The 23840-nt window shown below is 61.4% G+C and overlaps 2 protein-coding genes across 2 annotated transcripts in view; both read right to left on the reverse strand.

Annotated features, from left to right (window-relative positions):
- MTA2 (metastasis associated 1 family member 2) overlaps nucleotides 1-4518 on the reverse strand; it is a 7615-nt gene extending 3097 nt beyond the window's left edge. The window contains exons 1-3 of the mRNA XM_075061330.1: nucleotides 4121-4518; nucleotides 1961-2028; nucleotides 1317-1410 (exon numbers count right to left, since the gene is read on the reverse strand). Coding sequence (XP_074917431.1) covers nucleotides 1317-1410; nucleotides 1961-2028; nucleotides 4121-4148 — 190 coding nt within the window. The 5' untranslated portion in view covers nucleotides 4149-4518. The remainder of the gene's footprint in view (nucleotides 1-1316; nucleotides 1411-1960; nucleotides 2029-4120) is intronic.
- A 1065-nt stretch (nucleotides 4519-5583) lies between these two features.
- On the reverse strand, nucleotides 5584-22173 carry EML3 (EMAP like 3). Its single transcript, XM_032799086.2, has 24 exons — nucleotides 22056-22173; nucleotides 18211-18378; nucleotides 17892-17979; nucleotides 17053-17511; nucleotides 16432-16545; nucleotides 16086-16114; nucleotides 15869-15904; nucleotides 15389-15512; nucleotides 14865-15014; nucleotides 14489-14558; nucleotides 14104-14214; nucleotides 13609-13704; nucleotides 12885-13019; nucleotides 12584-12722; nucleotides 12229-12380; nucleotides 9587-9712; nucleotides 9183-9314; nucleotides 8882-8949; nucleotides 8508-8596; nucleotides 8153-8250; nucleotides 7538-7625; nucleotides 7200-7298; nucleotides 6900-7030; nucleotides 5584-6414 (listed from the first exon to the last, which is right to left on the reverse strand). Exons 1-24 carry the CDS (start codon nucleotides 22099-22101, stop codon nucleotides 6217-6219), a joined length of 2946 nt encoding a protein of 981 aa, XP_032654977.1. The 5' UTR covers nucleotides 22102-22173; the 3' UTR covers nucleotides 5584-6216.
- Nucleotides 22174-23840: the final 1667 nt, after the last annotated feature.

Raw genomic sequence — 23840 nt, forward strand, 5'->3', positions numbered from 1 at the left:
TACCACCTCATCACACTTCTCCTCACCCACTCCCCCAGGTGTTGCCTGCACCCAGCTTCCAGGGACTGCCCAGGGGGATGGGGAAGAGTGGCCAGCTGCCCCTCAACAGCCAGGTGGTTACAACCATTTCCTCTCTCAGTTATTCCTGGCGGATGCCCACCTCCAATGCCAGTCCGGCACTTCCTTCACGGTGCCCCGACCCCCCAAGCCAGGCCAGGGAGCACCACCACCCTGCCCCCACTCCGGCACATCCTGCACGGTGCCCCCACCCCTCCAAGCTGAGCCAAGGGGCATCACCACCCTGCCCCCACTCCAGCACACCCGTCATGGTGCCCCAACCCCGCCAAGCCAGGCCGGGCAGCGCCACCACCCTGCCCCCACTCCGGCACATCCTGCACAGTGCCCCGACCCCCAAGCAGGGCCAAGGGGCACCACCACCCTGCCCACACACACACACACAGCTCTGCTGGTGCCCCTCACTCCCAATCTGCAGCCCCCTGCTACCCCAGCTCTGGACTGGGAAATGAACTAACATCCCCCGCCCCGGCCCACACACACACACACACCCTGGACTCGGTCTTATCAGTTGCATTTGCTGATTGTGTGTTTGACACCAGTGCTCTTGGGGTGAAAGGTCAAAGTCTTGGCACCTGCAAGACACTTCACAGATCCTTGGGCACTGCCCAGTGCAGGGTGAATAGGTGTGAGACAGGGAGGAGGATGAGGATGTGGGACCATGATTGTACTGTGTGCTGAGGGGCTCATCACCCCAGAGACAACCCCTGCCCCATACCACAATTGACAAGGATTAGTGCCACTCTTACCCAGTGCCTGCAGCCTAGGGAACAGGGAAGGAGGAGGAGACTGGGCTGGGGAAGGAACTGGCAGCTCTCCTAGCCAGGCAAGCAGGGAGCTGCCCAGGGAGGGGCGGGCGGGATGGCCTTTCACCCACTAGCTCCAGGCGGCAGCAACTCTGCTAGCATGTCTGCCCTGCAACACAGGCACAGGGCCATAATCTTCCCCCAACCAGCTCCGCCCCACACATGCCCCACTGCCCCCCAACAGCATCCTACACACATCCCAGTGCCCAAGACTCCACACCTGAGAGAGCCACTGCTCCCCAACAACTAGGACTGTCCCCCAACCCTATGCATGCCCCTACTACTTCATCCCCAAAGACAGACCCACCCCCTGCTAGCCTGAGACAGCCTAACAGACCCCCAAGACCTCCACCCCACTCCACACAACCCCTGAGACAGACCCCCAGAGGCCCCAGGCCTGCCAGTAGAGCGATGGGGATGGGCCCCAGCACTCACGAGCGTTGCTGTCAGCCAGGCTGTTGAGGCTGCTGGAGATGTCCCGGCGCCGGAAGAGACACACCACTTTTGCCTCCACATTGCCATTGGCTGTCTGGGGATGAGAGTAGGACGCTGCCTGAGAGGAGGGGCTGGCACTGCTGTTCCCCTGGGAGTCGCTCCTCACCGCCCCACATCCTGGACACAGCACTCTGTGCAGCCTCCCAGCTGGGGCACTGAGGCAACGGCCAGGGGATCCCAGCTCCCTCCCATACTTACACATGGCAGGCTCAGAGCAGCTGCAGTGCCCCCAGGAGCAACCTTTCAATCTGGCCTATGGGTCCCTCCTGTAGAGGGGGTCTGGGTACAAACCCCAAAGGTGTGTGTCTGTGGGGGTCTAGCTGCAGATGTATGGACAGGATACATCTGGCTGTTGCTCCCAAGCCCAATAGGGGGTGCAGGGCAGAGGAGGGGTGTAGGTCTCTGGTGTAAGGGGGGTGTTGATGTCTAGCTCTGGTCCCAAAGCCCGAGGGAGGTGGGTCTCTGGTGCATGGCTGCTGGGGGTGAGCATACAGGTACCAGCTGTGGTCCTGTGGCCCTAAGGGGTGCATGCAGGACATGTGGTGGGGGGGATGTTCCCTGGGTGTGGTCCCATGGCCCCTCACCTTGTTGAGCTCCTCAATGCGCCGGACGAGGTAGGGGTTACTGGAGGAATTCTCAAAATAGACATAATCTGCAGAGACAATTGAGACCGAAGATGTTAGAGGGAAATCAGGAGAACAGGCAGGCATCCAGGAAGCACAGGCTGAACCCTCAGAGCCACCACACGAGCCACCTGTCCTCACAGGGGCACACCACCACCTTCAGTCTCCACCTCAGTGCCATCTACTCCCAATGGGGCATTCATCTCCTCCATGGGGCTGCCTCACCTAGACTGCCCCAGCTGTTTCATACTCGCCTGCCAAACACCCTGTGTATCTATGGGGTTTCCTGCCCCCACCCTAGGCCAGGCCCTGAACAGCAGTAACTAGGCAGCCCCCAAAGGGGGGGGGGGGTGTCCCTCTCCCAGTCTCCATCTCACCAGTCAGCACAGCAGCAGGCACCAATACATTTCTCCCATCAGCACCCACTTGCATACACAGGCAACATTGCCCAGGCTGCAGCATCCCAGAGCAGGGGCCAACTTCCTATCCCACCCCCTTAGCACTCAGACCTCCCACACTGCCACTCCCAGTCACAGTCAGGCACCAGGTGGCACCCCACTGCTGGCATCACCTGCCAAACATCTGCATAGACAGGGCCCAGTCTAAGGGCAGCATTGCCAGTGCCTGGTGATAGGTTCCAGCCTGGAGCAGCAAAAGCTAGGCCTGGGCAGCATTTACCAGGCTCAGAAGGTAGCTGAGGCACAGTGCCCATGCAGCGGAACAGCCAGGTACTGGTGTGGGCACAGCGCTGCCAGGATAGGAGGAGACAGCCCCCCCCCCCCCCCCCCAGAGCAGCACAACTGCAAAAAGATCTCAGTGTAAGATCAGACACACACACACAGTCAGCACAAGGGGAGGACGTTATAAAATAGAGCCACCGGGAAGGAGAGACCCTTCCCTCAAAGTACCACTCCTCCAAAATGAGATGTCCCACAACTGTCCCCACCTCCTAACCAACTGTTCCACACACCATTTCCATAACAAGACCCCCAAGCTACCCCACATAACTTACCCTCCACAACATCCCCCAGCCAGGCCTCCTCCTCCCACAACCCATAATCCACCCCCAATTGCCCCAAAACTACATACACCTTTCCCAGCCCTCTAGTTCCTCCCCACACACAACCCACCCCCCCAAACTGCCCCCACATACACCCTGCCCCTCTGGCCTCCCCACAATCAGATTCCCGCCAACTCCCCCCTCCCAAAGCACCTCACACCCCTCTTGGTCAGCTGACCCACAGACACCCCACAAGCAAACTCCTGACCACACAAACACCTCGCTGACCCCCATTTCCCAATTGCTCCCCAACCAGCCATACCCACAGCTCACCAAGTCCTGTACTCCATACAACCAGCTCACCGCCCTGGACCCCATATGGGCCCCACACTCAGTAAATTCTCTTACCCCATGTAACCAAACTTGCTGTCCCCCAAAGGATTCCCTCCACCCCATAACCTGCCAGTTCCCACCACAACCTGCCTCGTCCCCAAATAACCAGCCCATTACTAACCCAATCCACCAGCCAGAACCCCAAGTGCCCTATTTCCCCCCAGTCCTTGAACTTGGTCTTCCCACCATGCCACACTACACCAGACTCCCCTGTCCCCATCATCCCTAACCCGCATTGTCCACCTTCCCCCCACAACCTGATCCCTCCGCACCGCCCCATGCCCTCCAGAGCCTATGAACACCCCATACCTGACGAAAGCGCCTCGCTATCCCACAGCGCCCCCACTCTGAACCCCCCACATAACAAACCCGCTGCTCCCCACCCCCCACACGGCCTGCTCCCTGTGGGTCAGCCCACCCCGCCCCCTCCCCTACCCCGACACAAGGGCGCAGCATGTGCGGGGGAGAACAGCCTCTCTCTCCCCCACACCGCCCCGTCCGGCCCCACTTCCCTCCACACTGACACCTCCGGCCCGGCCACTGCCCCGCAGCGCCACTCTCCTGGGGGCGCCCCAGCACCGCCTGCCGCGCTCGCTCCCCCAGCCCGCGCCTCCCCGCACCCACCGCCCAGCCCCCCACGGGTGCCCCCAGCCCGGTCCAGTCCCCCGGGCCAAACCCGCTCTGGCCAGTTCAGTCCCAGCCGGGGGCAGCCCCGGCCCCAGACTCACCCCCCACCCGGTACATATTGGCCGCCATGGCCCCGCCGCGCGATGGGGGAGGGGGGGGTTCCGTCCGGCTCCGCTCAGCCCCTCGCTAGCCCCGCTCCCGGCCGCTCTTCATCTCCTCCCGCTCCGCCGCGCCACCGCCGCCTCCTCCTCCTCACGCAAGGCCGGGGCCAGGCAGCTTCGGGCAGTTCCGGCCCCGCTTCGGGGGTCTCCGGGAAAGGATCGGGGAGGCTCGGAAAGATCCGAGGCGGCTCTGGCCTAAATCGGGTCTCTCCGGAAACGTTCGGGTATTTCCGGAACCACCTGGGACAGCTTCGGGCATCGCCGACGACAGCTCCCGGCGATCGGGTCCTTCCGGCCAGCGACTCCAGTCCGCATGGCCGGCGCCAGGCGGAACTTCGGGCCTTGCCAGCGATCTTCGGGTAAATACGGAGACTGCAGCATTCGGCTATTTCCGGACGGAGACTGCCCCGCTCGGGCCTTTCCGGAGGGAGACAGCAACGCTGGGTTTTTAACCCATTCCTCTCCGAGGGGCTCTGCAGCGAGGCGACCCCTGGAACAAGGGCAATTCCAGCAGCCTCAACGGCACCAGGGTTATTTGCATACATGTACATATGCAATTTTACAGCTATGCAGCCCAAAATAGCCACTAATGTACTCCTCATGCCCATGAATTCACTGATTGCAAGGGGATTCGGCATCCAAAGGTGAGATGCAGCCACCTCTGGAGTGGGGCACCATTGCACTAATTCCAGTGTCCTGCCATGTAGGAATGACAGAGCCCCAGCAGAGAGGCATATCCAACTAGACATGGGGAGCTAAATCCCTCATTTCTCTCTCCCCACACTCTGGAACCAAAGCCTCAACACGCTCCTGCCCTCCCCTCCCCCCCCCCGCAGTGTTAACAGTGATCCCTGCACTGCCCCATCCTAATGCAGGCTAACTCCACCCTCTGCTGCCCCTAGCAGGGCCGGCTTTAGGAAGTGTGGGGCCCAATTCGAACAGTTTTGACGGGGCCCCGGCAGGGATGACTAAAAAAAATAAAAATTAAAAAAAAAAGTGAGGCTTGTACTCACCAAGCGGTGCTCCAAATCTTCGGCAGCAGATCCTTCACTCACTCCAGGTCTTCGGTGGCACTGAAGGACCCGCCGCCGAAGACCCGGAGCCAGCGAAGTACCCACCGTCAAAGTGCTGCCGAAAACCTGGAGCGCCGCCAGATGAGTAAAAATTAAAAAGGCGCCTCTAGCCAGGGAAGAGATTCTCACTGGGCACGGGGCCCTCTTAGGCGCGGGGCCCGATTCGGGGGAATTGGTGGAATAGGCCTAAAGCCGGCCCTGGCCCCTACCATGCCTTCCTCTCCCCCACCCCAGTGCTGTGGTCTCTGCCCACAGCCTTATGCCCCCCACCCCCTAACGCTGCTGTGCACCTGCTCCCCAGCCCTGGAAGGAAGGAGACAGGAGCCCAGCCCCTGATGCCAAGGCTTTATTGCTGCCTCTCACAGTGTTCAGCGTCTTGCTGCTCTGGCGCAGCCAGGAATGTAAACGAAGCGGGGAGAGCAATGTCCTGCTTCTCCAGGCTTGGTCCCAGCATTGGGGAAAGCCCTCAGGCCCCTGGGGGGAGAGAATTTCCCCAGGTGGACAGGCCCCCATCGTACACACATTCTGGGAATGGGGAACGGAGTGAGGGTGGATATGGGACAGCCCCAGCCCTAAAGACAGCCTGCCTCCATTAATACCCACATGGTCCCCCTAACCCCATGAGTTCCCCTGCCAGACATCCCACCTCCCCCCGGCCCTCATGCAATGAGGACTTCAGGGCAAGAGCCCCAATCCCAGCACCCTCCCAGCTGAGCCCCTGGGCCCTGGTGGTGGGAGCTGCCAACAGGCCCTCAGCCCTGCCCCACCACTCTGACCTGTGCTGGGCCCTGAGCAGAATCCAGGCCTGCCCCCCTGTGTTAATGAAGCAGGTCGCATTATGAGCATGCGTTAGTGCCAGCAGGTGAGGGAACCCTCTGGCTGGGCCTGGCTTGCTGGGGTCCATGTGCCAGAGCTATCCAGGCCCACAGGCAAATGAGGCTTGGTCCCTGCAGTGTCTCCAGTTCAGGCACAGCCCCCAGCCTCCTGGGAAGAGAGGGAGGCAGAGGAGAGTGAGCAGCTGTGGGGGAAGCTGCCCCCAAGCATCCGCCATTGGAAGATGCTGGTGTCCTTGCCCCCCAGTGAGACCAGGTGGCTGTCATCATTTGTGAAGCGCACATTAGTCACATGGCTCCCATGGCCCCCATACACGTGGCTGGGTGCCTGCAAGAGAGAACAAGGGAGTGGGATCAGGGGTGGGGGCTGCCACTGGCCTCCCACCCCACCCAGAACCTCCAGGGTGTTCCCCAACCCTCTGGTCGAGGCTCTTGGGCTCTGCCACTACCCCCAGGATCACCCAGAACCACCCTGATACCCCAGTTGAGACCCCCTACCCCACTCAGAATCCCCAGATATACCCCATTCCCCTGCCCAAGATCCTACAGAGTCTCCCTGATCCCCTGGGATGTCCCTCCATAGAGTCCCCAGTTCCCTGCCCAAGACCCCCTGGGCATCCCTGCACCCCAAACCCTCAGGGCAATCCTCAGCCAATGGGCAGAGGGGCAGATGAAACCCTAGTTAATCTCTCTCTCCCCCTCCCCCGCATGATTCTTCTCACCTTCACCCTGGCACAGGGGTTAACCCCACCCCCGCCAGTCTCACTTTGGCCCTGGCACAGCGCCAATCCCTCCCATCCTTGCCAGTCTCACCTTGGCTCTGGCACAAGGGTACTGGAACAGATGCACCTTGCAGAAGTCGTCTGCCACAGCGACTACTCGCTCGTTGTGGGAACGGCACAGGGAGTTGATGTCTGTGCCATCCGAGCCGTCCGGCCACACGCCTGCAGCGGGACACACGACATACACAAGCTGTTAGTGCTCCTTCCTGACCATGGCTCTCAGAGGCCCTGGAACCCCTTCCCCACCCCCCCGTTACACTCTTCTCCCAGGGACCCCTTGCACCCCAACATTTGCCCTCTCCCCCCACACCCCATGGGGCCCAACCCTCACCAAAAACGTGGAAGCCCAGCACGCAGGTGTACGATGCCCACTCCCGGTCACGGCTCTCAAAGCGATTCCTCAACAGCTTGCAGCCGCCAGCCACATCCCCTGCAAATGGGAGAGACACACATGGAGTTAGGGTCCCGCTGCAGCAACAGGCACTGCCACATGAGGGCACAGCTCCCAGCCACAGGTACCCAGGGGATGACACACACACTTGTCCCAGGGCACCAGAGCCACCTCCACCCATGACGGAGGCTTATGGACAGGCCCACACACAACGAGGGCAACTCATGTCCAGGCACCAGGGTGACGGGCTCCTGAGCAGCCCACTTCTCGGCACTCACAGTAGAGGATCTCATAGTCTCCGGAGTTGGACATGATGAACTTGCTGTCCTTGGACCAGTCCAGGTGGGTGATGAAGCTGGAGTGTCCCTGGGGGGAAGGGGAGGAATGGGGCATCAAAACCAGTTACTCATGGACCCCCGAGCCCAGCCTCAGACATCTCCCGAGGGGGTACAATCCAGGGGCCTGGAATCATACACCCCCCTGGCTCCCAGGACCCGCCCCATATCTCCCAGAGACCCTCTCCCCTGCCCTCCTCCACCTTTGATTCAGTGACCCCCTCCACCATCCCAGTAGCCCCATCCAGGGAAGCCCGAGGGGGGACAAGTAGGGCAATTTTCCCCAAGCCCTGCAGGGGCCCTGCAAGCCCTGGCCCGGCGGCAGTGCGGGTCTTCAGTGGCATTTCAGCAGCAGGGGACCCTTCAGTGCTGCCAAAGACGCAGAGTGACTGACGGGCCCCCCGCCGCCGAAATGCAGCCGAAGACCCGGACCGCTGCCAGGTGAGTACAAGCACTGCAGCTCCCCCGCTTTGCCTAAGGCCCCCGAATCCTGTGGGCGGCCCTGGTCCCATCCCCGCCCGCATCATCCTGGCAGCCCTCTCTCCTTGCCCCCCTCACCGTGCAGCGGCCGAAGCGGCTGTACTTGCGCTCTCCATCCCCCACGCTGTAGATGTAGATGAAGTTGTCGTGGGAGCCGATGGCCAGGAACTCACCGTCTGCAAGGGGGAGAAAAGAGGGGTGGGAAGGAGCCACGTGGGGGGCAGCTGCAAAAGGGAAGCGGAGGAGGGGGTGGGAACAGATCCATGGAGGATGGGGGAGAATAGGAAAAACTTGCTGTCTGGGGTGGGAATGAAGCCATGGAGTGCTGGGGGCCAGAGCTACAGTGGAGGAAGAACCTGGTGGGAATGGGGCCTGCGGGGGAGGGGAGTGGGGCAGAGTAGGGCTGTGGGACAGGGGGGAATGGGGGTCTGACCTGGTGAATAGCGCACCACCGAGAGCTGCTCATTCCCGTCCGAGCCCCCTGACAGCACCTGCCGTGTCTCTGTGTCCAGCACCAGCCACCTGGGGGGGCACAGGAGGGGGTCAGAGCACCAGACATGCAGAGACAGATAAAGGATCCCGCCCCAGGGAACAGGGGCAACAGAGGGGGGGTTTCTGACCCTGGGGGCAAACTCAGTGACCCGTTAACCCCAGGGGGCCAGAGACCCAAATTTCAGGGTGCTGCTTGCAGGGCCACCAGTAGCCCCTCAACCCCTTTGGGTGAGACTCTCGTGGGGCGGGAAGGGCTGTCCCAGCACCCCCTGAGGAGCCAGAATGGGGGCAATGTGTGGGTGGGGAGAGAGTTACCGTCCAGTGTTGAGTCCTACAGCCACCACCCGGCCACTGGGATGGAAATCAGCGCAGAGTCCAGTCTCCTGTGGGGGCAGACACCCTGTAAGGACCTTGACCCTCCTCCCACGTACCCCACCCCACCTCCTCAGGCACTACCTCCAGGGGGAGACTCCAGCCCACTGTGTTCCCCCATCTCCCCCAGGGTGGTATCTCCAGGGGGAGGCTCCAGCCCACTGTGTCCCCCCATCTCCCCCAGGGCGCTACCTCCAGGGGAGGCTCCAGCCAACTGCGTCCCCCCATCCCCCCAGGGTGGTACCTCCAGGGTGAGGCTCCAGGCTGCTGTGTGCTCCCCGCTGTCCCACATGCAGACCTGCCTGTCATGCCCGCAGGTGAGGAAGAGGCTCCGCGAGGGGTGGGTGGCCAAGCCCCACAGCTCATCTGTGTGACCCTGCAACCAAGGAGAGCCTGAGGGGGACAGGCGGGGGCCTAGATCGCCCCTTTGTATGCTGCTCCCTATGACCTCAATCCCATCTGCCCCCCCACTGCACCCCAACCCCCAACCCCATTTTCCCCCTTGTCATTCCATAGGGCCCTCTGCTTTCCCAAGCAGCCCCCACCCTGCTATACCCCCATACTCCTCCCCTAGACCCCTCTCTTTCCCAAGCCCTCCCACAGCCCCTCAGTCTCTGTATCCCCCAGGCCCTCCAGCTCCCTGCTCACCTGGATGATGGGGGTGAAGCCAGCGGCCAGGCTGCCCCTGAGCAGCGCATTGCGCGTAGTCCCAACCAGCAGCTCATCCCTGGGGCCCTCAACGATGGTGCGCACAGCTCCAAACTGCTCCGGGATCTGGGGGGCACCAGGGGCTGACTGAGCAGGGGTGGAGGCAGCAGAAGCCATAGATCCCCCTACATGCTCACTGCAGATCCTCATCCCCACCCATGACTCCTACAGACCCCTTCCCCTCCTGCAGATTCACCTATGCCTCCTCCCACCCACAGCCTCCTGCTGCACCCCAGACACGCACCCTGCAGATCCTGAGCTCCCACCCATGACTTCTGTAGTTCCCCAACCATACCCCCCCACAGATCCCCAAACCCACTACAGCCCCCTCACCGACCCCCCAAACACTCTCTGCCTACCCCTGCAGATCCACCCCCCCCAGTGACGAACTGGGAATGTTCTTAATGTTTCCCCTGAATACTGTGTTGGTGCCTCAGTGTCCCCTATGCAGTTCTTAAGTATCTAGATGGTGGAATAAGGGTGTGTGATTGCTGCAGAGCAAAGGGCCAGTGCACCTAAATGCCTGGCACTCTATCTCCTAGCAACTGATGGCCTGGGCCTCTTCTTTGCAAAGATGCCAGCTGAAGGTGTTGGAGACAAAGAGGTCAGGTGACCTCCTGGCCCAGGAAAGGAACTGAGCAGAGGAGGAGGGGCTGGAGGGGTTGGCAGTCTGGAGCTGGCTGGGGACGAGGAGTGAAGTGCAGATTGGGGGGGTCTGGCTCACTGCCCCCCAGAATGGACCCGGCCGAGAGGTCCGGTTCGCGGTACTTCCAAGCTCTGTTTTACATCATGTTCCTGTCATCTAATAAACCTCTGTTTTACTGGCTGGCTGAGAGTCATGTCTGACTGCGAAGTGGGGGCGCAGGACCCTGTGGCTTCCCCAGGACCCTGCTGGGTGGGCTTGCTGTGGGAAGCACACAGAGGGGCAGAGGATGCTGAATGCTCCAAAGAGAGACCCAGGAGGTGAAACCATGTGAGCTTCTTGCCCTGGAGACAGTCTGCCCCAAGGGAGAGGAGGCTCCCCAAAGTCCGGACTGGCTTTGTGGGGACCAGTTCCAGAGCATCGCCCGGAGACTCCGTGACACTCGCACTACAGCCCCCACATCGACTCCCAAATACCCCCTGTCGACCCCTGCAGATCCCCAAACCCACTACAGCCCCCTCGCTGAACCCCCCCAAACACCCTCTGCCTGCCCCTGCAGATCCCCCACCCACTACAGCCCCCTCACTGACACCCAAACACCCACTGCCCACCCTGCACATCTCCCATCCACTACAGCCCCCTCACTGACTCCCAAACACCCACTGCCCACCCCGCAGATCTCCCACCCACTACAGCCCTCCTCACTGACTCCCAAACACCCACTGCCCACCCTGCAGATCTCCCACGCACTACAGCCCCCTCACCAACCCCCCAAAAGCCCTCTGCCCACTGTGATGTAGTGCAGATCTTCCCTTGTTATGTTGTATGCGAGTTTTACTGTTGAGCCTATGTGAGTTTTACTGTTTTGCATGAATACTGTGTGTGCCTCGGTTTCCCCGTGTGCTGCACCAATACCTCGATGGTGGGAATAGGGGTGTGTGACTTTGGCTGAGATCTCTGGGGCAGGTGAGGCTGCTCCAGCTGCCTACACGTGACCCCTGCCCTTCATAATCTGAGACCCAGGAGGGGGATGCAACCAGGTGACTCTTTGCCAGGAAGTCAGACAAAGAGAAGGAGGAGAAGCAACTGGGGTGTCTGAGGTCAGGTTGCTGGAAGCTGGCAGTTTGCGTGTGGTGACTGGGAGAGAGGGAGTCTAGGGCTTCTGGCCCAAGACTCCCCAAGATGGACTTGGCTGAAAGTCACTGATTTCTCTGCTAACAAATTCTGTGTTCCTGTTGACTAATAAACCCTCTGTTTTACTGGCTGCTGAGAGTCACGTCTGACTGCGGAGTTGGGGATCACGTCCCTCTGGCTTCCCCAGGAGCCCCACCCGGGTGGACTCGCTGCAGAAAGTGCATGGTGTAGAAGGGGATGCTGAATGCTCGGAGGTCAGACCCAGGAAGATTGAAGCTGTGTAAGCTTCTTGCCCTGGCAACAATATACTCAGAGAGAGGAGACTCCCCAGAGTTCTGGCTGGCTTCATAGGAAATAGTTCCAGAGCATCATCCGGGGACTCCGTGACACCCACCCCCGCAGATCCCCACCCACCCACTACAGCCCCCTCATCAACCCCCAAACATCCCTTGCCCACCCCCACAGATCCCTCACCCACTACAGACCCCACACAAACCCCCAATCACCTCCCCGCCAACAAATCCTGCAGGCAAATCCCCATCTATCTCTGCGTCCAACCCCAGATCCCCTTGCCCAACGCCTGCAGACACTCCAACCCTCCCCACAGATCCCCCTACCCATCCCCCCTTCCAACACTGGCAGATTCTGAGCCCACTCCTGCCACCTATAATCCCCTATGGATCCCCCATACTCAACCTCACCCCAATCCCATGCAGATCCCACCCCAAGAACCACTGCCCTGCTCCCGCTTTGGATCTGAGCCCACTGGACTCCCTATCCCACATAGGTTCAGGGTCCCCCTTACCTCCACTTCCTGAAGCAGGGCAAGGCTGGGGCTCCAGTGCACAAGGCGCCGGTCCTTCCCGCCCCCACTCAGCACTGAGCTGTCGCGCCGGAGGCAGAGCGAGAAGATGCTGCCTTCATGTGCCCGGGTCTGATGCCCGATCTGGTAGGTCTCTGCAATGTGGGGTGGGGGTCATTGCTGGATCCTCTCCCCCCACCCCTCCCAGCCCAGGGGAGTCCTGCTTTCCCTCCACTCTAGGGTTCCCCCTCATCTTCACCCCCTCCCCACAGCCCAGGGGTCTGTGCAGACCTCCCTCAGCCTAGGGGTCCCTGCCCCCCAGCCCAGGGGGTCTGTGCAGGCCTCCCACCCCTGATACCTTTGGCACCTTTGCCCAGTGTGCGGATGTCGGCGGCCGTGCGCGCCCAGGTCAGGATGTTCCCCTCTGAGTCCCCGGTCAGCACGTCCCCGTTAGCGTCGAACAGGAAGCAGTGGATGAATTTGGGCTTCTTGTACTTCTGGAAATGGGGGTGGGGGAGAAGTGAATCGAGGGGCGGCTCACAGGGCAGCGAGGCCCAGCCTCTCACAGGCTGAGTCCAGAGCCCTTCCCCAGCCAGGCTCAGCACAGGCCCCCGGCTGGGCTGAGAACTGCCCTCTCCAACCAGCCCCCAGCCCCTCACCCCAAAGATGCCCTGCTTCTTGCTCAGGGTGCTGCCGCTCCAGGTCCAGAAGTAGACGTGGGATTTCCCGCTGGTGATGAAGTTGCTGCTGTCCTGGGGGTTGAACTCCACTGTGAACACGGACTCGTTGGTGCTCTGGAGAGGGGAGAGAGGGGGCATAACAGGACAGGGGGCAACTGGAGGGTCAGGGGCATGCGGGGATTGTGGCTGCCCAGCAGGATTCTGTGTGGGGCCCCAATAAGGGTGGCATTGGGGAGACCCCTCATTCCTCCTTTCCCCCCAGTGGATGGCACCAGGGGCAGGGGGATGCCCAGGGGCTGGGGGGTCTCTCGCTGAGTTTTGGGGGGCACCTCTACCCCAGGGGAATCCTCCTCCTGCAGCTAGCTCCATCCCCAGGAGAGCAGGATCAATGCACAGCCCAGCCTCAGACCCTTGGTCCAGCCTAGGGTCCCTGCGTGATGGCAGGGGGGCAACACAATGACCTCAGCTTCCCAAATATGTACAGAGTGCCATGGAGACAGCACTCAGAAAGCAGGAGCAGCACCGCAGCGTCAGCCAGTGAAGGAGAGCGGGGCTTGTGGCCCAGACGCCTGGGTTCTCTTCCCAGCTCTGGGAAGGGAGTGGGAGCTAGTGGGTGGGAGCAGTGATGGGGGCTGGGAGTCAGGACTCCTGGGTTCTGTTCCCTACAATGTTATGCAGCCCTGGAGTCTGCCTCCTGGCTCACCTTGATCTCAGCCTGCTTGGTGCCGCGGGTGCAGTCCCACACCGACAGCATGTGCTCGTTGGAGTCATCCACCACGCACAGATAGGCCCCCTGGTCCTGCAGATGGCAGACGGGAAGGACAGTTGCCAATGGGGGCTCCTCAAGGAAGGAATATGTGAACACAAGGGAATGGGGAACATGCAGGGGATGGGGGGGCTGGATAGGGGACACAAATTCATTCCCCCCCCACCCCCAAATTGCACAGCCCAGGCTCCCAGCACAGCCAGGGCTGACAAGGACTGGGAGCAGAGGGGGAATTGGGGGCACTCCAGCCACTTCACCTCCTGTCAGGCTGTCCTGAGGGAGTCCTGCCCCCAGAGCCCAAGGGGGCAAGGAAGGATCCAAGCTGGGGTGGGGGAATGGGCAGCGTGGGGCAGGGATTTGAGTTGGGGGTGGAGAAAGGGAATGCAGGGAGACGTGAGGCCAAGGGGGGGCAGAGCTAGCGCTTGAACTCACAGCAGTGGAGAAGGCCAGGGAGCCAACGCCCCGCTCGAAGCTCCCCAGGCCGATCTGCTGCAGGGTGAGCAGCGTGGAGGAGTCCCAGATGTGCACAAAGGGCTGCAGGGGCTGCAAGAGAAGAGACAGGACAGGGACAGACACAGGAGTTGGGGAGTGTCAGGGACCTGGGGGGCAGGTCCCAGGAGACAGGGCCTCCTGGTCAGGGACCCTGTGGTAGGTCTGGCCTCCTGCACTGAGACCCCTGCTCTCCCCACCCTGCAGGGCCAGAGCCCAGGGCATGGCAGGGTTTCTCACCCGGATTTCCAGGAAGCTGGCTCAGTGGGACTTCCCTAAATCCCGCTCTGGGACAGCCCTGCAGGATCTGTCCCCTCTCGGTGGGTACCTTGCCATCCTTGTCCACTCCAGCAGTCTGCCCTGTGGCCACACGCACTCTGTCGGGATGCACGGCCAGGCTGCAGGGGAGAGACAGGCGGGGGGTGTTATTGGCTCAAAAACTCAGGGTCCAAAGCCAAGTTGGAGACCAGCCTGGAACCCCCCATGTGCCCTTGCTGCAGTCAATGCCCCCTGTGTCCTTTCCCTCCACATCAGCCCATGCCACCGTGTACTCTCCCTCGGTCGTAGTTGGTGCTGCCCAGCTGCTCTGTGCCCCAATGTACTCCCCATCTCCTTCAGTCAGTACCCCCCAGGCCCTGGCCATCGGTCCACACGCCCCCTCACACTCCCCTTCGCACACCATCGGTGCAGCCCCATGCACTCACCATCGCACACAGTCGGTGTGGCGCAGGTAGTGGCGCTGGCTGCGGTGCTGGATGTGGTACAGGACCACCACACAGGCAATGAAGTAAACTAGCTCCCCTGAGGCCAGCACGTAAAGATTGGAGCGGCTGTCCCGGCCGCGGTACCCATAGCTGGGCAGGCCCGTCAAGGAGCACAGAGGAGAGCAAGGGGGCCAAGCCAGCCAGCTCCAGGGCTGGGGAGACAGAGGGGGACAGTGCACCTCAGGGGATGTGAGGGTTGGGTGGGAGTGCAGCACCCTCTGAGGGGGTCACAGCTCACCCTGTGGGGCTGCAAGGGGGGCTGGGAGCACAGCACCCTCGGGGGGGGAGTGCAGCACTCTCTGGAGGGGGGCACAGTGCACCCTGTGGGCAGGGCCGGGGGGCCAGGAGCACAGCACCCTCTGGAGGGAGCTAGGGGCATAGTGTTCTGTGGGGAGTAGTGCTGCCTGGGGCATGGAAGGTGAAGGCTGCGGGAGCGGGGGGTGCATTGCCCTGCTGAAGGATACACCCAGTCGAGCTGCAGGTGCTCAGCAGGCAGCTCTGCACGCAGCTCCTCGTAGTGGGAGATGCCCGATGGAATGTACATGGTGATGGGCCGGCCCCGCAGGAACATCTTGATCGAGAGGCCCTCTGGGGGTTAGCGGGGGTGGGAGGGAGACAGGTCATAGCTAGCGCCACCCCCACAGGCCCATCCCATGCAGCCTGCCCACACCCAACCCCCTGCCACCTCCACCCACTCCATCCCCCAGAGCACCACACTCCCAGGCCATCCCACCCCCCCCAGCTCCACCCAATCCCCTCCCCACTCCATCTCATTCACCAGTCCCACACACACCTGACCTCCCACAACACCATCCCCTCGGCTACCCCTTGCCCCTGCAGGCACATCATCTCACAAGCCCCATCAGAAACATGCAATGCGTCTCATCCCCCCCGTGGCTCCAGCCACCCAGGGCAGCCTCCAATGCCTGCCCCAGTAGCCTCACCAAGGTTGTAGGTCCCACGCCGAGACCCCAAGGGCCCTGCAAGGAAACAGGGAGCATCACGAGATTTTTAGGCCATGTGTGGAGGCATCAAGGACCAGGGCAAGGGGCTGAATTCCGCCCCCCAACCACGTGCCCTCCCCACACTGCCCAGGGCCCTGGCACCAGTGAAATGACACCCGCCGGGCACTGACCACCACTCATCTTTCCCGCAGCTCACCTGGGCTCAGGTTAGGGTCCTTCATCCGGCTGGAAGGGAAAAGCAGAGCATCAGCAGGGTGGGCTGTAGGGAGTGGGCTCTGGCTTTAACTGTGGGGAGTGGAGCAGGGGGAGCCCTATGCAGCAGGGTGTGTGGGGGAGGTGTTCCAGCAGGGATTGTGGTGGAGGGCAGGGGATGTGGAAGAAGGTATGTTCCCAGCAGGGTTCACTCCAGGGAGTGGGGCTGTTCCCAGCTGGGATTGCTGTAGGGGGCAGGGTGAGCATGGGGAGGGCTGATCCCAGCTGGGATCACCGCAGGGAGTGGGGGACACTGGTTCGGGGTGGGGGTGAGGTTGGAGTGTCCCTACTTCTCCAAGCTGCTGGAGCGCGTGAGCAGGTTGGCGGAGGATGCTGCCTTCTTGCTAAGGCGCTGCCGGGCCTTGGCCTTGTCAGGCTTGTCGGAGGAGCTGTTCCTGCGCAGGCTGGGGGGAGAGGGAGTGGTCAGCAAAGGGTTAACTACATGCACTGTAAGGGTCAGTATGAGCCACCCCCCAGTTCCCCAAGGCAGGGGCACCCTGACATGAACTCCCTTTTTCCACATCAATCCACCCACACCCCACCTCAAGCGAAGGGGAGAATGGGGCCCTTTGTTCAGCGATTCCCCCTGAGGCTCTCCCCACCCTGGCTCCCCTGCATGGGAGGCCAAAGACACAGACAGAGTCTGATTTTACCAGCCCCACAGTTCAGGCTCACTGGGGGATGTGGCTGGGCACATCAACTGGAAACAGAGCCCAGGAATCCTGGTTCCCAGACAGTTTCCTTCACCCTCCAACTTCTGGCCCCTGTAAACACACACTCACCCACTAGACCCCAATCTTCACCCAGAGCCCTGGCTTCCACATCTCTGCTCTAGCCATTAGACCCCATTCCCCTCCCAGAGCTGACAATAGAGCTCAGGTACCCTGGTGCCCCCTCCGTCCCCCACTCACAGCTCTTTCCTGGTGCCTTTCAAGGCATGGATCGCTGGCACCGGGGAGGCCGTGGCACTGCTGCTGCTGCTCCCCTCAGATGGGGGCTCCGGAGATAGCATCTCCTCCCTATGGAGCTGACTCTCAGGGGGCTGGCTGCCATTTGCACTGCCATGGAGTGGGATGGCTGCTTCACAGTCGTGGGGAGGCTCGGAGGAGTCCTGGGAGGGGGCTGCTCCCAGTATGTCGGGGGCTGAGGCTGGCTGGGCCAGGCCTAGTGGACTGTGAGGTATCCTCGGGGTGTTTGGCTCTTCTGCCTCGACCCCGATCCCTAGAGGAGTCCTGTGGCTGGGGCTCCAGCCCCACTTCACGTCCAGCAGGGCTGACTCGTCAGTCTGGGTCCCAGTGCTGATGGGGGCGCCTGGCAGGCTCCCTGTACCCAACTTCTCATGGCGCACAACTCCCAACGCAGGCACTGGGCTGTGAACCAAAGCACCACTGCATGGGCTGAGAGAATGCCCCATGTCGTAGGAGGCCCCTCAAGAGCCCACCTCACCCCACTCAACCTGCCCACACTCCCCGCCCCTAAACCTCTTACCCCTCCAATCCCCCAGACTTGACCCCATGGCCTCTGCCTACTGTCTCCCCAAAATACCCCCACTGCCCCCATCCCCTCTTCACTCCCATCTGTGGGGTTTGTCCTGGGGTCCCCTCCCCAGAACCTGGCACTCTCTCCCTGCTCAGTACTTATCCTGAACCTCAGGGTCATGCCTGCCTCATGGCCCTAGCCCCCTCCCTGTTCCTGAGCCAGAAGTCCCTGCAGTCCCTGCGCCAGGATGGGGGCACAATCTGGGTGATACCTGCAGCTGGCTGTCAGTGGGATCCAGGATGCCCCATGGCCCAGCAAAGGATCCAGAAACAGCCGGGTGTCTGGGACGGCATCATTTGCTGCAGGGAAATGACAGAGAAATGTCAAGCCCCATGGGAAACCCCAAGTCCCCAGATCACTCTAATACTGCCATCCAGTGTCCTGACTGCTCCTGCCCTGTGCCCTACAGCACCCTCTTCTGGGAGAGCCTGGGGCTGGAGTAACCCAGAGCTCCGCCCACAGCCAGTGCTCCTGCCCTGCTCCATGCAGCGCCCCCTCTAGACTTCTATCCCAGTTCCTGCATGTCCCACCTGCCAGTAGCTGCTGTGTGAGGAGTGGGATCTGCTGGTCGTAGAGGCTGAGTCTTCGCAGCGCGTCAGCCAGTGCTGATTTCACCAGCGTCAGCTCCTCCTCCTGGCTCTGCAACCGGAGCTCCAGGTTGGCCAACCGGTCAGGGCGCAGGGCTGTGATAGTCTCATCTAGCAGGGGCAGCATCAGAATCGTTAACTCCAGCCACTTGGGCAGGTTCCTGCCCCCAAACCAGGTCCCTGTTCTAACCACTAAACCCCACGCCCCTCCCAAAGCAGGGACAGAACCCAGGAGTCCTGACCCACAGTCCCATGCTGCTCTAACTTGCTGGACCCCATGTCCCTTCCAGAGCTGGGGATAGAACCCAGAGGTCCTGACCTACAAGCCCCTGCTCTAACCACTAGACCCCACACCCCTCCCAGAGCGGGGACAGAACCCAGGAGTTCTGGCTCCCAATCCCCCTCCTCTAACCTCCTCACATGGAATGGAGCCCCGAAGACCTCTAACACCCAATCCCGAGAGATGGGGAAGCTGACGCCAGGGAGAAGGCGCTGCACAGTGCCTGCTCACTGGGGCCGCTCCCCACCCCGACACCCCTTGCTGCATGATGGGCCAAGGACCAAAGCACTATCTCTACCCAGGCCAGCCCCAGCAGATGAGCCCCCACAGGGAGGATTGAGGAGGAGCAGGAAGCCCAGGCTGAAAAGGGCCCAGGGCTCTCTGCAAGGCCAGAGGGAATGGGATCCTGCCCTGGAGGGTACCCTCCCCCCCTGCTCCCCGCACACACACACATTAGGGGCAGCTCTCCAAGCAGACTCCAGCATGATGCGCTGATGACATCCACCCCCACTGCCCCACGCCCCCAGCCCCGGACAGGCCCTGCTTTGTCCCCAGGGAGCTGCAGCCTCAGCCAAACACAAAGCTGCTTTCTCAGTCTCATTTACAACTCCCCCAGGCACCAGCCTGACAGCCCAGACCCAGCCAGAGAGGGAAGGGCACCTGGGGGAGGAGGGGCAGCCTGGCAAGAGGCTGGTCAGGAAAGCCAGGAGTTTGGCAGGCCAACTGGTCAAGCACCAAAGAGGGAGGGGCTGGACTGGGCACGGCACCATGGGACACCACCAAGAGCTCTGGCTCCCAGCCTCCCTTCCTCTAATCACTAGCCTCCAGCCTCCTCAGAGCGGAGGCTAGAAACCAGGCATCCTTGGTCCATCCTGCGCCTTAAACCACAGACCTGCTTTTTCTAGCAGTTCCTTGCAGGAAGCCGCACCCCCCACCCACCCCCAGGAAAACACGTTGGGTGACATTTTTGGGTGAGGTGCTCAGCTTGGCATTAACCCTTCAGGGCCTGGTGCTCCCTTGCCAGGTGCAGGGAGATGTAGAACTGGGTGCTGGGGAATGGGGTTGCTGCCCTGGGGGTCTCCCAGCACTCTGATCTTGCTCAGTTCTGCAATCTCTGGGCCCATGGCAGCTTCCTCCCTGCTCTAGGTGGGAGGAGGGGGAAGAAGAGGGCAGTGCCAGGGGGCTGTGGCTGGGCATTGAGCACGGCTGCGGTGGAGGTCTTCTGGCTGGGGATATGGGGCAGATGGGCTCAGCTACCCAAACCCCCACCTCTTCCGGCTGCCACCTGGCTAGAGAGAGGCCCATGGGGAGCAGGGGCCAGGCCTGGGGGATAGACCTAAAACTTGGGGGGAGAGAGGGAAGAAGGGGTCATCTTGGGGGATGGGTCCAGGGGCAGGCCTGGGGAATAGGCCTGGAGCTGGTGGGGGCACACCTGGAGGAGCGTGGGACTGAGCTGGGTGCTTTCCCATCTCCTGGCTTCCCTCCACCAGCAGGACACATGTCTACATGGGCCCCTAGGCTGGGTCCAGCTTGGGTTTGGTGTCATCAGTAGGACAATCTGGGTCTGGAGAGATGGGATGGGGGTGCGAGGGGCTGAGTTTATGAATTCAACATCCCCAGCCAACAAAGCTGCTGAACCCAGCCCTCAGCCCTGGCCCTGCCCCACTGGGGTCGCACCCCCTAGGGGTTCTGTTCCCTGGACATGGGGACGGCCCGAGGGTGCTGGAACAATTTTCGTAGTGGGGGTGCTGACAATGGAAACCAGGTATTTGGTGTTTGCTATTACTACTTCAAGCACCCCCAGCACACCTATTTCTACCACCACTGTGACTCCCGGCTGGGCTGGGGGGGGGTAAGTCATCCCCCCCACATGTGGGTATGGGATCTGTGCTACAACATGAACGCCAGCAGGGACTGGCTAGCACTGGAGGGGGAGGGGACAAAGGGGCCTGTTAGTTTCTGTGCCCCTGATGGGCAGACCCAGGCTAGACAGAGCCCCCCCGTCAGGACCCAACTCCCTGGCTCTCTGGACACAAGGAGGGGCAGTGGGGTGGGGTTGAGGGAGCAGCTGCCAGTGGGAGGTGGGGCAGGACACCAGGACTGATGGGACCTTTGGACCCAGTGTGGGATGCTAGCCAGCACTATAGGGACCTTTAGACTCAGAGTGAGGGACAAGGCCAGCCCCAGGCCAGGAGACCCACTAGCCCAGTGGTCCAATGGCAGGAGAGCCCTGTAAAGCAGCAGAGTTGGAGTAGGGGCCCAGACAGACACCACCTGAACTTCCTTCTCTGCTCCCCCTAGTTCTGACCAGTGACCTGACACCCCCCTCTCCAGTCTTCCCTACTTCCCCATGTCTCTGGGCTGGGCTGCCTTGGCGCTGGCTGAGCTTCCTCCTGGCTTCAGGATGGTTAGGAAGCACTGATGTTTCCACAGGGCGGGGAGTACCAGGGGTGCTAGGGGAGCCAACAATCCTGCAGAGATGGGGCACACAGCCCCACTGCAGACGCTATGCCAGCCTGTCCAGAGATGGAAGGAGGCCAACTTTGCAATTAAGGGACTGGACTGGGAGCCAGGATGCCTGGGTTCTATCCCCAGTTTCGGGACTGGGGGTATTGTGGCTTGGAGGGGCGCTGGGAACCAAAATTCTTGGGTTTATTCCCAGCTCCGTGCGTGCTTTTCTGGGCCTCAGTGCCCCCATCTGTGAAATGGATAAAGCCATGGCAGCTACTGAGGCTGAGTCTCTGTGGAGAGAAAGGTGCAGCGGGAGGGGAGGGGTGTTTGGCAGGTTGGAGGTATTGGGGGGGATCAGAGAGATGGGGACCCCAAAGAGGAATTTCAAACTCTGTCCTAGGAAGAAGAGCCTCCCACTCCCCCCAGCACAACATGCACCCCCCACACACACAACCCCTGCCTTCTTATGCACACCCCAGCACCCTCCTTATACCCATCTACCCCATCCAATACACCTTCCCCCACCCAGCCCACTCCCCTTCACACGCAGTGCCCCCCCAATAACTGTGCCCCCAGCCCCTTCCCAGGCAGTGCATTCTCCTCCACACAGACCCCCTACACAAAGTACACCCCTTTTCCACACATACCCAAGTGCCCAGCATGCAGTCAACACCCCCCCCATCTGCAATCACAGAGCACCCTCCAGCTGACCCATAACCCCTGCATCCCCACAATACACCCCATGGACTCCCCAACACCTGAATCCCCCTCCCCCAAGCCATGCTCGCTCCACAACACCCCCTCCCCATGGACCCCCAAACACCTGCATCCCCACCCTGACCCCATGCACACCTTGCACCCCCACAAAACGCGCCCCACACACCCTCCCCATGTACCCCAACCCGCCCCGCCAGGTCCCCGGCTCCCACCCGCACAGCCCCGCCTCTAGCCCCCGATCCGCTAGCGGGCCCCGGGCGGAACACGAGCCCCTGGCGGTCCGGAGCGCGGGGGAGCCGCGCCTCGGAGCTGGCAGCTTGGCCGGGCCCCCTGCACTCACCCGCGGGGCTGTGGTTCGAGCACCGGTCCATCGCGCCGCGGGCCATGCGCCCCTGGCGCCCCGACTCGCCGTGTGAGCACCAGGGAAGCAGCGAGTGTTGCGGCCGCGGCTCCCCCACCCCAGGAAGCGGCGCGCCGTGTCATTTCCCCTCCGCAGCCCGGGCCCGATCCCGATGTGACTCCGGATTCGCTTGGCTCGGGGCAGGAAGGGGGGTTAACGCTTCGCTGCGGAGCGACTCCAGCGATAAATCCGGAAGCGAGAGTTGTGGGACGAAGGGCCCAGGAAATGAGAGCTCCCAGAGGCGAAGGGCGCCCAGAGAGACAGGGCATGGTGGGGAACGGAAGGAGTCCAGGCTCCCAGCCTCCTGCTGTAACCACTAGACGCTAGTCCCCTCCCTGAGCCCGGGATAGAATCCAGGAACCTGACTCCCAGCCCTCTTAACAGTGTGAGGGGTGACACTGAATGGAGGGAGCCCTCCACATATGGGATGCACTGGATCACCTTGGCACAGATAGTAGTGTCCATCCACCTCTGGACTGGAGGAGCCAAGGGCTGGGGACAGTGGCAGTGCTAGCCCACTGGGGGTCCTAGGCAGGAATACCCCCCCAATACTAAAACAGGCAAGTTCTTATAATAAAACCGAATGGGGGGGAGGGGCTTGAGCTGCTCAGGGCCCTAAGCAACTGCTTAGCCTGTTTACACCTAGTGCTGGCTCTGCCTGTGGGCCAGGGTCTGTGTGGAGGGTCTCTGCAGACAGAATTTGGGGTGGCTGGTTTGTAGTGGGTCTGGGGGAAGGGTCCTGGCAGGGGGGCTCTGGAGCTGGTTGGTTTGTATCCAGGCTGGGCAGGCAGCCCTGGGAGGTGGAAAATCCCGAGCTGGAGCAGTGGCTCCTGTTTTCCTTGGCCCCCACAGTGCTGACGTTGCATTGCCAGGGCCTGGTTGCCAGGACACACCGTCACCCAGCCTCGTCCAGGGGCCATGGGCAGCACTGGGTAGAAGAGTCAGCCAGCTGCCCCCAGTCGGATCTGGGGCACTACAGCCAGGATGCACAGTCCCAGCCACCCCCAGCACCCAGGATCCATGACCCAGGGCACTAGTGGCAGGATTCACACTCCCAGTGGGATCTGCACTCCAGGACCCTAGCACCAGGGAATCACAATCCCAACCCCCGCTCCCATCCACCACTGGGATCCACTAGCACCAGGATTCCCACCCTTAGCTTCCTTCAGTGGGATCTGTGGCCCAGGGCAGTGGCTCTCAACCTTTCCTACTGTACCCCCTGCAGGAGTCTGATTTGTCTCACGTACCCCAAGTTTCACCTCACTTCAAACCTACTTGCTTACACAATCACACATCAAAATACAGAAGTGTCACAACTCACTGTTACTTTCCCTTTTTTACGGTATAAACTGATTGGAATATAAATATTGTACTTACATTTCAGTGTGATACTGGCGCCTGAATTTCACTTGCCAGCCTTGTCTGAAGCCTGAGCCCCACCACCCAAGGCTGAAGCATGGAATTTAGCTTTCCAGGGCCCCAAGCAATTGCCCTGTTTGTTATCCCCTAACACCAGTCCTGCACTTGTTACCCCTTGAACCTGTCCCGCAGCCCTCCTGAGGGTCACCATCCCCAGGCTGAGAACACAAATCTAGATGAGTTGATGTACCCCCGGATGACCTCTATGTACCCCCAGGGCTATGTGTACTCCTGGTTGAGAACCACTGCCCCAGGGCACTAGCAACCCCCAGACCCCTCCACTGGGATCCATGCCCAGGGCACTAG

The sequence above is a fragment of the Chelonoidis abingdonii genome, unplaced genomic scaffold (genome assembly GCF_003597395.2).
Source record: "Chelonoidis abingdonii isolate Lonesome George unplaced genomic scaffold, CheloAbing_2.0 scaffold0008, whole genome shotgun sequence".
Taxonomy (NCBI): domain Eukaryota; kingdom Metazoa; phylum Chordata; order Testudines; family Testudinidae; genus Chelonoidis; species Chelonoidis abingdonii.